The sequence below is a fragment of the Mercenaria mercenaria genome, chromosome 1 (assembly GCF_021730395.1).
Source record: "Mercenaria mercenaria strain notata chromosome 1, MADL_Memer_1, whole genome shotgun sequence".
In the NCBI taxonomy this organism is placed as follows: Eukaryota; Metazoa; Mollusca; class Bivalvia; order Venerida; family Veneridae; genus Mercenaria; species Mercenaria mercenaria.
The window spans coordinates 52,978,490-52,993,970 of NC_069361.1; the positions used below are offsets into that span (position 1 = coordinate 52,978,490).

The window sequence follows — 15,481 nt, forward strand, 5'->3', positions numbered from 1 at the left end:
CGGGTCTCTTTTGCATAGAATACCTTGGAATTATGGAAAATCTTTTGACCAAATATGTTCTAGATATGTGAGTCTTGTAAAGAACAATTATGGTCAAGCTTATATCATTTTCGACGGGTACAGCAATGGTCCTTCGATAAAAAATGTTACACATGCACGGCGGACAAAAGGAGTTATTGGTACGAAGATAAATTTTCACAGTAGAACCCCATTCAAGACTAAAAAGAAACCTTCCTGCCAAATAATGAGAACAAGCAAACTTCATTGACCCATGCTGTTCGCTAACAGGTTCTCTAATAGCAATAGGCTTTGAAAGCGAACAGCATGGATCCTGACCAGACTGCGCGGATGCGCAGGCTGGTCTGGATCCATGCTGGTCGCAAAGCCACTATGTTGGTTTTCTCATGGCACGGCTCAAATGATAGCCATATGTACTTGCATGCAAAACTTAAACAATGCGTGAGGCCAACCCTGATGCCTGGGTGAGTAGAGCTACACTATTCTTCAAATAGTCGAGCTAAAACTAAAGCTTATTGTCTAGCCTATTAATAAAACAAGAGCTGTCAGTAAGACAGCGCGCTCTACTATTTGGCTATTTGACAAAATGAATTTATATCTCAATAAGAGACCTCTACTTTTAAAGGAAGATACACCCAGATAGAAAAAGACCCTACTACACAGAGGGGTTAAAGGTCAAGTATGGAAGTGGTAATGATGGTAACAATGTATTTTGAGTTTCAAAGTCATTGTCTTATATAGTACCAAAGTTATGTCCAGAAAACTTAAGTTTGTCAAAAAATTTAAGTATGAAAGGGGCATAACTTGGTCAAAAATACATATTAGAGTTATGGGGACTGTTACCACACATGCAATTTATGATGATTAAGATACATTTTAAGTGTCAAGTCATTATCTTATATTGTACTCCAGAAAGCAAAGATTGCCAAGACGCTTAAAGTATGAAAGGGGCATATCTCTGTCAAAAATACAGTTAAAGTTATGGGGATTATAACCACACATGCAGATGAAGATTATAAAGAAATATTTTTCAAGTTATTATCTTTTAAAGTACCAAAGATATTTTTATAAACAAAGCTTTTGAAAATTAACATGAAAATAATCCCAAGTGTAACACCTTGGTGAACTTGACCTTGGGTATAATGGACCCAGCCCCTGCAATACTTTTCTTGTATGCTGGACAATATTTATGTGAAGTTACAGTAAGATATAAGCAATAGTAACAAAGAAATGATGAAAAAACAAAGGTTGCCGAAAAACTTTAACCTTAAAAATAACCTCTTTTAACACCTTGGTGACCTTGACCTTGGGTGTAATGGGCCCAGCCCATGAACAAACTTTCTATGCTGGACAATGTTTATATGAAGTTACAGTAAGATATAAGCAATACTAACAAAGATATTACAGAAAAACAAAGGTTACTGAGAAACTTTAACCTTGAACAAAAACCTAAGTATAACACCTTTGTGACCTTGACCTTGGCCCAGCCCCATTGTTTGTATGCTGGACTATGTTAATGTGAAGATACATGAAAATATAAGCAATAGTAACTAAGATATGACAGAAGAAAAAAGTTTGCCGAAATACTTTAATCTTATAAATAGCCTAAGTATAACACCTTGATGACCTTGACCTTCGGTATAATGGGCCTAACCCCTACACATACTTTGTATGCTAGACAATTTTAATGTGAAGTTACAGTAAGATATAAGCAATAGTAACAAGAAAGAAAGAAAACAAAGGTTGCCGAAAAACTTTAACCAAGAAAGCTCACGCCGACATCAACTCTGGGACAAGTAGTATAGCCCCACTATTCACCGAATAGTTGAGCTAAAAGCTATAATACGTGGAGAGATACTGTTTACTTTGATCTTGCATACCTCTTAACAGACCCCCCACTCCCCCGACCCATGAAATGTCATATCATACATTTATTAAGTGAATTTCTGATACAGATACATATATGGAGATTTATTACTGTGACTTCATTTTTATTTGCGAAGGACGAATTTTCGCATATTTCGCGCTAGGACTGATGTGTGAATTTAAGAGCGCGCTATTATTATTTTTGATTATATTTCTTCCTTTCTAAAATTGAAAATGCGCGAATTAAAGCCCGCGCGAAAAGTCCTTCTTCATGTTTGCGCGAAATTTCATGCCAGCGAATTTAAATGATTTCACAGTATCTAGGAATTTATCGAAATTGAGACTAAATAAATGTTTCCCTTCACTGCATTGCCAAGTGTGAGTTGTTCTTTTTTCAGGGTTATATATAGTAAATGCAATTTCCAACCGTAACTTAATTATTTTAACCTTTGTTATAAAAATGTGTTCAAATTTTCGTCAGCATATATTTCTTACATTATCCTTTGAGCTGTGTTTAAATATCCTAAATAAGTTTTAATTCCGGATTGGAAGAATTTGCCTAAAAATTTTGTCTGTAAATAACGTTTTTAGCCTTATGATATAGGAACATCAGATTAATAGTAAATGTAACTCACCACATGTTGAGGTAAGTCTTCAGGTTTATCAGGATTAGAGTTATCTTCCCATGGCCTCAAGACAGATACATTTTGATCAGTAGCAGTAGTGGAGTTATCTCCCCATGAACGTAAAACCATTACATTTGAATCGTCGGCAGTTGTTGAGTTATCACCCCATTGTGATTCTTCACCCAGGTTGCCGATGGTGGCAGCAGTTATGTCTGTTAACGATATTCTTGCAGAATCACTCAATGTCATGGTTACCTTGTCACCATCCTCAAGTTCAAAGTTCAGAGATTTTCCTGCCATTTTTTGTGTACAATTTGTTCTTGTCAAACTGATTGAATTATACAAGTTTTTTTTGTTGAGATAATAGCTCACGTTTAATAATACTAATTGTATTTTAGTTAATTTTTACTCATTTACACACATTCAGCTCAATTATTACTCCATTTGTGCTCATTTGATCCAGTTACAACTTTTGAACAGTATGATTTGCTTTGATTCAGAGAATCTACAGACTTTTGAATGAGTATCTTATTTCAGCAGATCAATTTCTAAATCCCTGGCTTTTCATTGGTCAAAATGGTATTTTAGCTCCGCCTCATTTTTTACAGGGTTCTCAAGCCATATATTGAAATGAGTTGTTCACACCTGACCATTGTTTGTCCTGTAAATCCAATAATCTCACCTGGCCATTCCTTTCATGTCCAATTATCCAATGTCTTAATCCAGTAATTGACTTATTCATGAAAGGCAGTGTTTGAGAAGGTACTCAACTTGTTTGACAAATCATAATTGTTTGGTCAATTTTAGTAATTGAACTTTTTGTGTTGCAAACTATTTTGATATATCAAGTTTGAAAAAAAGTGAAATCAGTTTTTGATTAAGATGCATAATTGTGTGTCATGGGCTTCAGCAATTACCATTTTTATTCATAAAATTAGAAGAAAAAAATATGCGTAGAAAAGTATTCAGATCATTTGGGGATATGAATTTATAGATTCCTCTGTTTTTATTTCTGTTGATTGACTCAACTGGGAGAATTATTACTTTATGAATATTAATTATTTTACAGTGTATTACATTAACCCTTATCCTGCTAATTACTATAATGAATAGGGTCCATCTTTCAAATTTGGACAGTACCATTTACTGTTAAAATTATTATTATACCAACAGGGTTGGTTCCCAAAAAAAGATACTGTCTGAATAGCAAACAGTCCAGATTTTGATTAGACTGCATGGATGTTCAGGTTGATTATGATCTACACTGGTTGCAGAGCCAGCATAAATTGTGTCCAGGATGATAAGGGTTAAAGTCTGTTCCATATACAGTAATATCTGAGGCTTAATTAGAATTTTTAATATTTGTGAGAACATGTAATTATGCTTAATCCTTACTCTGGTAAAATACAATAATGAACTTGTCCATGTTTTAATTTAAACAGTGCCATGAACCTTTTAAAGGGGGTTCTTACCAAAAAGGTACTGTTTTGTTTCGACAGTGTAAGATAGCAATTATCTATACTCTTAAAACTATGCTGTAAAGAAATTGACTGAAAAATTGAAGATGAAGTTGTGAGATCACATAGGAAGGGCATGTATCGTCCACCTGAATACTAGTAGCTGTATAATGATAAGAATGATTTTCATGAAGTATTTGCGGGCCACTTTCTAAGGAGATGGTGGGTCTTTAAGGTGTTTGAGATAACATTAGCTGAAATTTTAATTAAGTTGTTCGATATTGCAGTAGCTGAAAATTTAAGGTGTATGAAGTAACATTTGCAAAACTTTTAAGGTTTTTGATATAACATAAGCTGAAATTTTAAGGTGTTTGATATTGCAGTAATTGAAAATTTAAGGTGTTTGAAGTAAAATTTGCAGAAATTTGAAGGTGTTTGTTATAGCAGTAACTGAAATTTGAAGGTGTTTGATATTGCAGTAGCTGAAATTTTAAGGTGTTTGTCATAGCATTAGCTGAAATTTTAAGGTGTTTGATATTGCAGTAGCTGAAATTTTAAGGTATTTGTTATAGCAGTAGCTGAAATTTTAAGGTGTTTGATATTGCAGTAGCTGAAATTTTAAGGTATTTGATATAGCAGTAGCTGAAATGTTAAGGTGTTTGTTATAGCAGTAGCTGAAATTTTAAGGTGTTTGTTATAGCAGTAGCTGAAATTTTAAGGTGTTTGTTATAGCAGTAGCTGAAATTTTAAGGTGTTTGATATTGCAGTAGCTGAAATTTTAAGGTGTTTGATATTGCAGTAGCTGAAATTTTAAGGTATTTGATATTGCAGTAGCTGAAATTTTAAGGTGTTTGATATAGCAGTAGCTGAAATTTTTAAGGTGTTTGATATAACATTAGCTAAAATTTTTAAGGTGTTTTATCGAGCAGGAGCTGAAGTTTTAAGGTGTTTGGTAATATTATAACATTAGCTGACATTTGATTGTGTTATAAATTAAATTTGCTAAGATTGGAACAAGGATTGCGCATTATTTTCATATTTATATCAATGCGCTTATTTTTGCAGGAGTTGGGCAGTGCTGGACATTGTCCCCCAGTTACAGACATACAAGTGCAACCATGGCAACGAGACAGATGTCTGTTATAATGATATTTCTTTAGAAAGGTAAGTAAAAACTGCCTCATACATAAAAAGTTTATCGAAGAGTGTGAGAAAGTTTGTTCCAATTTAGCAAAATGATATATAAATTTGTAGAGATGTAAGAGACCATTATAGAAAAGGTCCATACTACTGTGAAATCACTAATTTTCATGGATTTCGTAGTTGGGTCAATCAACGAAATTTAATCCCAACGAACAAGTAAAATTCCAATTCATTTTATGTTCAAAAGTTGAAATTCACTAATTTATATATCCCCACGAAATTGCCATTTTGACCAAAACCACAAAATCTCATACCTACGAAATTAAATGATTTAACAGTATTCCATTATAGAGCTACTTATCAGTAAAGATGTTCTAAGGTTATACTATTACATGATAATCATGCTTTTGACAAATACAAGTTCTTCAGTCAATCTTAAGAATTTATTTACTACCTTTATAAAGGTTTTTTCTATAATCCTGTAAATACAATACAGAAACATTGCACTCCAAATTTTGACTAAAAAATGAACTTTCAGTAAATTTGATGTCTGGTCATATAATGAACATCAGAATTTGAGTTTATATTTCTTAAAAATGCTATATCAAGAAAAAAGATGCCCTGGTCAGGCCGCTTTAGCAAAAGCTTTCACCCTGTCTTTACCAATACATCATGGAGGAATATGAACAGAAAGACCGTTTACCCGTACCATGCTGGAAACTATTGGTTCTGCCTTTGCGACCAGTGTAGATACATCCATCCAGTCTGATCATGATCTTCACTGTTCGCATTCAGCTAGCATCTTTTTTGTAAACATCCCTTTTAACAATTAATGGTGCTGTCCAAATTGAAAGTTTTGGCGTTGTCCGTCCGTCCGGAGCCATATCTAGAAAGTGGTTGGGAATATTTATATAATACTTCATATACATGTACACCACAAGGAGTTTTTGCGGCCCGTCAAGATTCAGTCAGATTGCCCTAGTAACACAAGAGTTATGGCCCTTAGAAGTTTCTAATGTTAACTATATAATTATGGTACTATAAATATGGCAATTTCTGCATCATAAGTTTTGATATAATTGACCTAGAACTATGAAACTTATACAGAATTTAGATCACCATATTGTGGTTGTGTACACACAATTTTGTTTGGATTTATGTGTAACTTCAGAGTTATTGCCCTTTAATTGTATAAAAATCCACATATTTGTACATAACAAACTTACCATTTGGTAGAATTTCATTAAATTTCTTTCATTCTTTTCCATGAACATTTATTGTAAACATGTGAAGTTGTGTACCCACACCTGGTCACCCCCTTACCTTGGTCACACCCCCTCCCTGCCGACCTTCCCCCCCCCCCTTCCCCCCCCCCCCCAAAAAAAAAAAAAAAAAAAAAAATAATTTCTTATTTTAGATTTTTTTCAAACAAACTTCATATACATGTCCACTATGAGGTTATGGGGCCCGTCAAGTTTCAGTCAGACTGCCCAAGTAACACCAGAGTTATGGCCCTTAGAAGTTTCTAGTGTTAACTATATAGGGTACTCTAAATATGGCAATTTCTGCATCATAACTTTTGATATATTTGACCTTGAACTATGAAACATATATAGAATTTAGAGCACCATAATGTGATTGTGCACACACAATTTCGTTTGGATTTCTTTTGTAACTTCAGAGTTATTGCCCTTTAATTGTTTAAAAATCCACATATTTGTACATAACAAACTTACCATTTCGTAGAATTTCATTAAATTTCTTTCATTCTTTTCCATGAAGATTTATTATAAACATGTGAAGTTGTGCATCCACACCTGGTCACCAACTTGCTTTGGTCCACACCCCCTCCCCCTCCCCCCCCACCCCCTGCCCCACCCCCGATTTTTTTTTTTCATTCCTTATTTTAGATTTTTTTCAAACCTTCCATGAATATTTATCAACATGCAACTTGTACCATTCTCCCACCTCGCTCCTCCGCCCGGTCATGCCCACTACCGATCATGCATCCTCCACCCCCCCCCCCACCTCGCTCCCTTCACCCCATTTTTTTTTTTTTTTTTTTTTTTTTTTTTAATTTTCCATCAGTATTTATAATCAACATGTGAAGTTTTGTTTCCTCACCCCCACCCCCCTCAAAAAAAGAATATAAACATATATTTATATATATACATATATATATATATATTTCCATTCCTTTTTTTAAAAAAATGTTCAAACCTTCAACATGATAAGTTGTAACTGCACCAATCTTGCCCCCCAGCCATGTTCAAGAGGTATCTTACTTGATTGTGTTCTCTTAAGGACATCTGTTCTTTTAAAGGAGTTCATCACAATATTTTGTGCGCAGCTCAATCGCGCAGCAAGCGATATCCACTGTAAAGTTCAGAATTCGCCGCCGAAAGTGCATAATTGTCGGATATGAGGGCACTCACGCAAAATATATCGTATGTACTGACAATATAGGTCGTGCATCCATATTTTACCATTAAAAGTGATGGTGTTTTATTGGAGGAGTAGTTGTAGGAAGTGCTCGAATCGAATACATTGTGGACAGCCATTTGAAAGTAAACTATTTCGTCCAGTAATGATGCAGCCGACTCCAAGTCAAATAAAATTCCAGAAAATCTTAAAGTAGATATATCTCCTTCGAGTTCAATTGTGACTTCCTAAAAATGTGTTATACTTTTTGTGCCCCATCCCGAATTTCACGTAGTAAGACCAGAGTTATGGCCCCTGATAGTCAAATTGTACATAAAGGGTCTAAACATTTGTGTCGCATGTACCTCAAAATTATATGCGCCAAGAGTCATGAAACCACACAAGAATTAAATTCAGAATGCGAAATTGTGCACCAGTGTTTTTATTTGAGGTTTCACTCAATAAAAACAGATTTATGTCCCTTGACGTGGTCAAATATATACGTAAATGGGATGTGAAAGCTTGTGTAGCACGTATCTCAAAAAGTATTTGATCTAGAGGCTTGCAACCTTAAAGGAGCATTATTCCGCATGTGAGTAAGAATATTGGTTAAGGAACTGGTAATAACATTGTGCAATTTGTTTTGTAAGAACAAAAAATGTTCATAATTTTTAGGTGGGTGGGGTAATGAAAAAATACTTTTGTGGGTGGAGTGAATATTTTTTAATTTTTCTTGAAAACAAGCACGGGTTGATATTATTTTTTTGGTTTAGATTTTTTTGTCTTAGTTCTAGCTTACATAATATAAAATTTGGAAAAAATCTGTCCGCTAGATTTTTCATATCATTAAGAAATACTTCGTGTTTTTCTCAGTTTCAGATACTTTCGACATCTGTCAAGAGTAATTTTTCTGAGTTAATATATCTATATGTTGACATTTTATGCATAGTTATAGTGGTGTTATTAATTCGGATGCATAAAAAGTAACATCAGAATGAAACTTCGAATAAATAATTGTTTGCAGTAGTTTTATTATAACATGTATGTACTGTTTCTTCAGACAAAAATACCGATTTGGTGTTCTTAATAAACTTTGAATATTGAAAAAAGAAGCACGGGTACCTATTAGTTTCATTTTTTATTTTAACTTGTCATACATCAATCTATAAATATGCAAAGTTACAAAAAATTCTGTCCGCTAGAAATAATTGTGAAAAACACCTTTAAGTTCAAATGTACATGTTAAACAGCAAAGCTTAGTGCCAAACCACTCAGACAGTATTTCGTTCCACCTAAACTTCAAGCTCACATTTCAATTAACTGCATTTAATTTTAAAAGCTAAGCTTATTACAGTAAACATATACATGTACCATTCAAAATAAATTCTTTAGTCAGGATCAAAGTATCATACATTTATTATGTACTCTTTAATTAAACATTTGTTTTTTGTTAAATTGATTTTGACTAATGAAATTATTTGCTTCTTAGTAACATCCTTAACTTTTTGCCGGATATATTTTTTTGCCATTCCTCACCACAAACCCTTTCAGCGGGGGATACCAATTCATCGAATTTACTTGTTTTTTGTTATCATGCAGTCCGGATGTCAACGCTGTCAGAAATATTTATCAATGATAAAAAGGAAGTCTGAAAATTATGATTCAATTTTTGTTTTTAATTTTCAGCGCAGCTTTGAATGGTGAAATCTCAACAATTCCTCTTACAACTGTAAGTATAATATTTAACCCTTACGCTGCTAAATTTCTGTAATGAACTTGTCCATCTTTCAATTTGGACAGTTCCATTAACTGTTAAGAGTGGTGCTCTTCAAAAAGATACTGACTGAAAGGCAAACAGTGCAGACTATGATCAGACTGCACTGATGTGCACAAATGTGCAGGCTGATCTTGGTCTGCACTGGTCACAAAGGCAGAATCACATGGCACCAGCAGACTAAAGAGAAAATAATGGGGCTGTTAATGAGAAAGAAAAGTGATGTTAAATTTTTCCTTAATTTCTTGCCCTACTTTGCTGAAAATATGACAGATTGTACTGATACCAGGTACATGTAATAGTTTCTAAATTTGGTCAAACTGCTGGTCAGATTTCTAAGAAACTTCACAGGAGTGTTCAGTACTAAGCCTAGTTGTGCATATCACTGGCATGTTTGGCTTCACAAAATGGTCATCTGTGCTAAAAATAGAAAAATGTTGTCCTGCTTTCATATGTCAAACTGCTCCCTGGATTATGACAAGACATCACAGTGGTGATCAGTACCTACCTTAGTTGTGCACATTCGGCTTCTTTTGATATGTACTAATCATCTAAGATAAAGTGTCAGATGTGCAGGCTAATTTGTGTACAAGTCATTTAGATAAAATGTCACTTGAACAAATTAACGTTTGTACTAATCATTTAAGATAATGTGTCAGTTGAACAGATTGACCTGTGCACTTATCATTTAGGATAAAGTAGCAGTTGAGCAGATTGTCTTTTATAATAATCATTTAAGACAATGTGTCAGTAGAGCAGTTCACTCTGTACTAGGCATTTAGAATAACGGGTTAGCTGAACAGATTCACTTCTGTACTTATTGTTATTGTCTAAAAGCTGTTTAAATGTTCTCGGTCACTGTGACCTTGACCTGTGACCTACTGATCTCAAAATCATTAGGGGTCATTGACTGGTCATGACCAACCTCCCTATCAATTTTCATGATCCTAGTCCCAAGGTGTTCTCAGATTATCATCCTGGAAACCATTCAACTGTTTCATGTCATTGTAACCTTGACCTTTGACATACTAACCTCAACTCCAACTTTACTTGTATTTTATCATGGTGCACCTATGTACAAATGATCCTGGACCTAAGTCTCTCAAGTTATCATCCTGAAACCGTTTAACTGTTCAGGGTCACTACTAACCTCAAAGTTGAACTTGACCTGGATTTTTAGCTCAAGGTGAGCTTTTGTGATCGCCCTGTGTTGTTGTCCGTCAACAGTTTTCGTCGTCAACAATTGGCTGTTAACTCTCTAGAGGTCACAATTTTGGCCCAATATGAAAGAAACTTTGTCAGAATGTTACCCTTAATAAAATCTTGGACGAGTTTTGAATTGGGTCATCAAGCTTCAAAAATTAGGTCACCAGGTCAAAACAAAGGAAAAGCTTGTTAACACTCAAGAGGTCACCATTTTGGCCCAATCTTAATAAAACTTTGTCAGAAAGTTACTCTCAATAAAATCTTGGACAAGTTCCATATTGGGTCACATGGGGTCAAGAATTAGGTCACCAGGTCAAAACAAAGGAAAAGCTTGTTAACACTCAAGAGGTCACCATTTTGGCCCAATCTTAATAAAACTTTGTTAGAAAGTTACTCTCAGTAAAATCTTGGACAAGTTCCATATTGGGTCACATGGGGTCAAGAATTAGATCACCAGGTCCAAAGGAAAGGCTTGTTAACACGCTAGAGGTCACAATTTTGGCTCAATCAATGGTCAGAATGTTACCCTCAATAAAATCTTGAATGAGTTTGATATTGGGTCATCTGGAGTAAAAAAACTAGGTCACCAGGTCAGGTCAAAGGAATAGCTTGTTAACACTCTAGAGATCACAATTTTGGCCTAATCTTAATGGAACTTGATCAGAATGTTGCCCTCAGTAAGATCTTGGATGAGTTCGATATTGGACCATTCTGGGGTAAAAAAATAGGTCACCAAGTCAAATAAAAGGAAAAGATTGTTAACACTATAGAGGCAACATTATGTAACATCATGAAACTTGGTCAGAATGTTAATCTTGATGATCTGAAGGTCCAGTTTGAATCTGGGTCATGTAGAATAAAAAAGTAGGTCACCAGGTATATCAAAGGAAAAGCTAGTTAACACTGTTAGAGGCTACATTTATGATCATATCTTAATGAAACTTGGTCAGAATGATAATCTTGATGATCTATAGGTCATGTTCAAATCTGGGTCAAGGTGGGGGTCAAAAACTAGGTCACTGGGTCAAATCAAAGAAAAAGCTAGTTAACGCTTTAGAGGCCACATTTATGATTTATGACCATTTCATTAATAATCTATAGGTCATGTTCAAATCTTGGTCATGTGGGTTCAAAAACAAGGTCACTGGGTGATTCAAAGGAAAAGCTAGTTAACACTTTGGAGGCCACATTTATGACCATATCTTAATGAAATTTGGTCAGAATTTTAATCCTGATGATCTTTAGGTCAATAGGTCAGGTGAACCATACAGGGCCTTCATGGCCCTCTTGTTTGATGTTATTCCTGTGTACCTAAAATTATTTAAATTGGTCTAGCCTTTCATGAGTTACTGTCTAGAAACCATGAAAACCAACGGACCTAAGACAGACAGAAAGACTGACTGACAGACAGAAAGACAGACCGACGAGCTCACTCTTATACATGTATATCCCCCCAAACTTTTTTTTGTGGGTGTATACTAAATGAAAATCAAACCTTTGCCAGGTTAGTTACTCATTACACCCAGTGACACTACTGATATTTGAACATTACAAAGTATGCTTTTATTCAATTTCAGGTGATTAACCAGAGTTACCCGACCTTCAAATGGGTGGCAATGCTGGTAGAGTTATTTATAGTAGTTAGTATTACAGTATCATATCTTACAATAGGAGCAGTGCTCCACCATACATGTAAGTATTTTCAAACAGTTATTAGTTCTGTATTGTGATTTAAGGTCAGTAGGTCATACTTCAAGGTCACAGTGCCCTTTTGACTGAAATCAATAAACGGTGAATGCTTTGTCCGCTAGACAATTATCCCCCGCCAATGAAATTGGGAGGGGGGTATTGAAATGGCGTTGTCCATCCGTCCATGCGTGTGTCAGTCCGCAGCCATTTCTCAGTAACTAGCAGGTAGAATTTCATAAAACTTGAAATAAACATGAACGAACATACTGAGATGCCCATCGAGTTTTTATCTGGGTCTGCCCCTTATTTTCAGAGTTATGGCCCATGAAATAGTCAAAAATGCACATTTTCATCCATCTGCAGTCATTTCTCAGTAAGTAGCAAGAAGAATTTCATAAAACTTGATATAAACATGAACCATCATACTGTGATGATGCCCTTCAATTTTTTTTTTTATTTTTTTGGATTGGTCAGTTATTGCCCATTAACTGTTTAAAAATCCACAGATTCGCACATAAGAAACCAACCAGTTTGTACAATTTCATTTAACTTTTTTCATTCTTTCCCATGAACATTTATTATAAACATGTGAAGTTGTGTACCCACACAAGATCACCACCTTGCCTAGGTCACACCCCCCCCCCCCCCCCCCCCCCCCCCCCAAAATAATTTCTTTCATTCCTTTTTTTTTCAATTATTTTTTAAAACCTTCCATGAACTTTTATCAGTATGCAAAGTTGTACCGTTCCCCCACCTCACTCCTCCATCCAGTCATGCTTACCAACCAGATCATGCATCCCCCTACCCCTGCTCCCTACCGCATTTTAAAAAAAATTCCATTAATATTTATAATCAGTGTGTTAAGTTTTATACCCTCACCTGGTCACCCCTGCTGCTCCCCAACCCCTTTCCCACAAAAAGAAAAAAAAACATTCATTTTCTGTTAAAGTGATTTTGACTAATGAAATTATTTGCTTCTTAGTAACATCCTTAACTTTTGCTAGATATATTTTTTTGCCATTCCTCGAAACAAACCCTTTCAGCGGGGAATACCAATTTATTGAATTTGATTGTTCAATATCTGTTCATATTGTTTCAAGGGTCAGTGTGTCAAAGGTCAAGGTTGCAGACTAAAGGTCAAATGATTCATATTCTTATATTAAACAGTCACAAGTTTTACATGTACTTATATAGGAAAAAGAACTTTAAAAATCTTCTTGTGTAAAACCACAAGACCTAGGCCTTTGATATTTGATATGTAACATTGCCTTGTGGTCCTCTACCAGAATTGTTCAAATTATAACCCTGGGTTGAAAAGAGACCCTGCCCCAGGGTTGTCTCAGGTTTTACATGTACATGTACTTATTTAGGAAAAAATCTTTAAAAATCTTCTTGTCTGACCATGCAAGACCTAGGCTTTTGATATTTGGTATGTTGCATTGCCTTATGGTCCTCTGCCAAAACTGTTCAAATTATGCCCCTGGGGTGAAGAGGCCCCGTCCTGAGGGTGACTTGTTACATGAGTTATATAGGAATAAATATTTCAAATATTATCAGATCATATTTCCTGGACTGCTTATTTATAATTACCTGATAACCCCAAGTGATTAGGGGTCACTTGACAGTGACCTTGACCTACTGACCTACTTTCTTGTTTTTTAAGAGTCAGCTTTGAAATTACTCAGTTTTGCACACTGATCTTAAAACTGACTTTCAGTGACCATGAATGTGACCTACTGACCTATTTACAATATTTTAGCATCAGTTTGCCATTTTAAATACATGGCTGTTATTACTCGAGTTAGAAATTCAGGGTCATCATGACCTCTTGTTCATGTGAGGAAACCCTTTACCTGGCCTAAGGAAGTTCGTTGGTTCTACCTAGGTGCCCTTCCAAGTTCAAACCCGCCCGCTTAGCTCAGTAGGTAGAGCGTCGGTCTACAGATCGCGGGGTCGTGAGTTCGATCCTCGGGCGGGCGTATGTTCTCCGTGACAATTTGATAAACGACATTGTGTCTGAAATCATTAGTCCTCCACCTCTGATTCATGTGGGGAAGTTGGCAGTTACTTGCGGAAAACAGGTTTGTACTGGTACAGAATCCAGGACCACTGGTTAGGTTAACTTCCCGCCGTTATATGACTGAAATACTGTTGAAAAACGGCGTTAAACCCAAAACAAACAAACTTCCAAGTTCAAATAATGCACATAGTGATATCTGGTGTCTTCCTTCATCATCAAAGTTTGAAAGTTGCCATATGACCTATAATTGTGTTGGTGTAATGTTAACTGCAACAAAAGAAACACGGAGGAATGTTATGGACAGTTTAACAAAGCATGGGTATTATGCAAAAGACATTGTATAATATTTTCTTTATTTCAGTAAATGGATGGGTTAATTCTTTCTGGACCAAAGATTCTATGGCAACATACAGAGATAAACTGAAATCTCCAACAAAATGTTCATGTTGTACCTCACAATGGTGAGTATATACCTCACAGAAAATAGTGCCAGTAGCCATGTCATTGATGTTGCTGACTTAAATCATTTGTACCTAAGGTAGCTGAATGGTTTAAATTGCATACTTAAAAGCATTAAAAGCATTTGTACCTCACAAAGAGTAAGGGTAATTCACAGAAAATAGTGTCTGAGCTAATTGGTTGATATAGCTTACTTGAAAGTGCTTGTACCTCACAATGGTGAGTATGCCTCACAGAAAATAGGGCCAGTAGCTGGTTGGTTAATGTTGCTGACTTGAAAGCATTTGTACCTCACAGTGGTGTGTATGCCTCACAGAAAATAGGGCCAGTAGCTGGTTGGTTAATGTTGCTGTCTTGAAAGTGTTTGTACCTCAGAGTGGTGAGTATGCCTCACAGAAAATAGGGCCAGTAGCTGGTTGGTTAATGTTACTGACTTGAAAGCATTTGTACCTCACAGAAAATAGGGCCAGTAGCTGGTTGGTTAATGTTGCCAACTTGAAAGCATTTGTACCTCACAGTGGTGAGTATACCTCACAGAAAATAGGGCCAGTAGCTGGTTGGTTAATGTTGCTGACTTGAAAGCATTTGTACCTCACAGACAATAGGGCCAGTAGCTGGTAGGTTAATGTTGCCGACTTGAAAGCATTTGTACCTCACAGTGATGTGTATGCTTCACAGAAAATAGGGCCAGTAGCTGGTTGGTTAATGTTGCTGTCTTGAAGGCGTTTGTACCTCACAGTGGTGTGTATCCCTCAGAGAAAATAGGGCCAGTAGCTGGTTGGTTAATGTTGCCAACTTGAAA

General features: G+C 35.7%; 1 protein-coding gene across 1 annotated transcript in view; it reads left to right on the plus strand.

Moving 5' to 3' along the window:
- The first annotated feature begins 5,028 nt into the window (after positions 1 to 5,028).
- Positions 5,029 to 15,481, plus strand: part of LOC123555714 (uncharacterized) — an 80,925-nt gene continuing 70,472 nt past the window's right edge. Inside the window, exons 1-4 of the mRNA XM_053547828.1 lie at positions 5,029 to 5,131; positions 9,218 to 9,260; positions 12,089 to 12,203; positions 14,582 to 14,681. Coding sequence (XP_053403803.1) covers positions 12,128 to 12,203; positions 14,582 to 14,681 — 176 coding nt within the window. The 5' untranslated portion in view covers positions 5,029 to 5,131; positions 9,218 to 9,260; positions 12,089 to 12,127. The remainder of the gene's footprint in view (positions 5,132 to 9,217; positions 9,261 to 12,088; positions 12,204 to 14,581; positions 14,682 to 15,481) is intronic.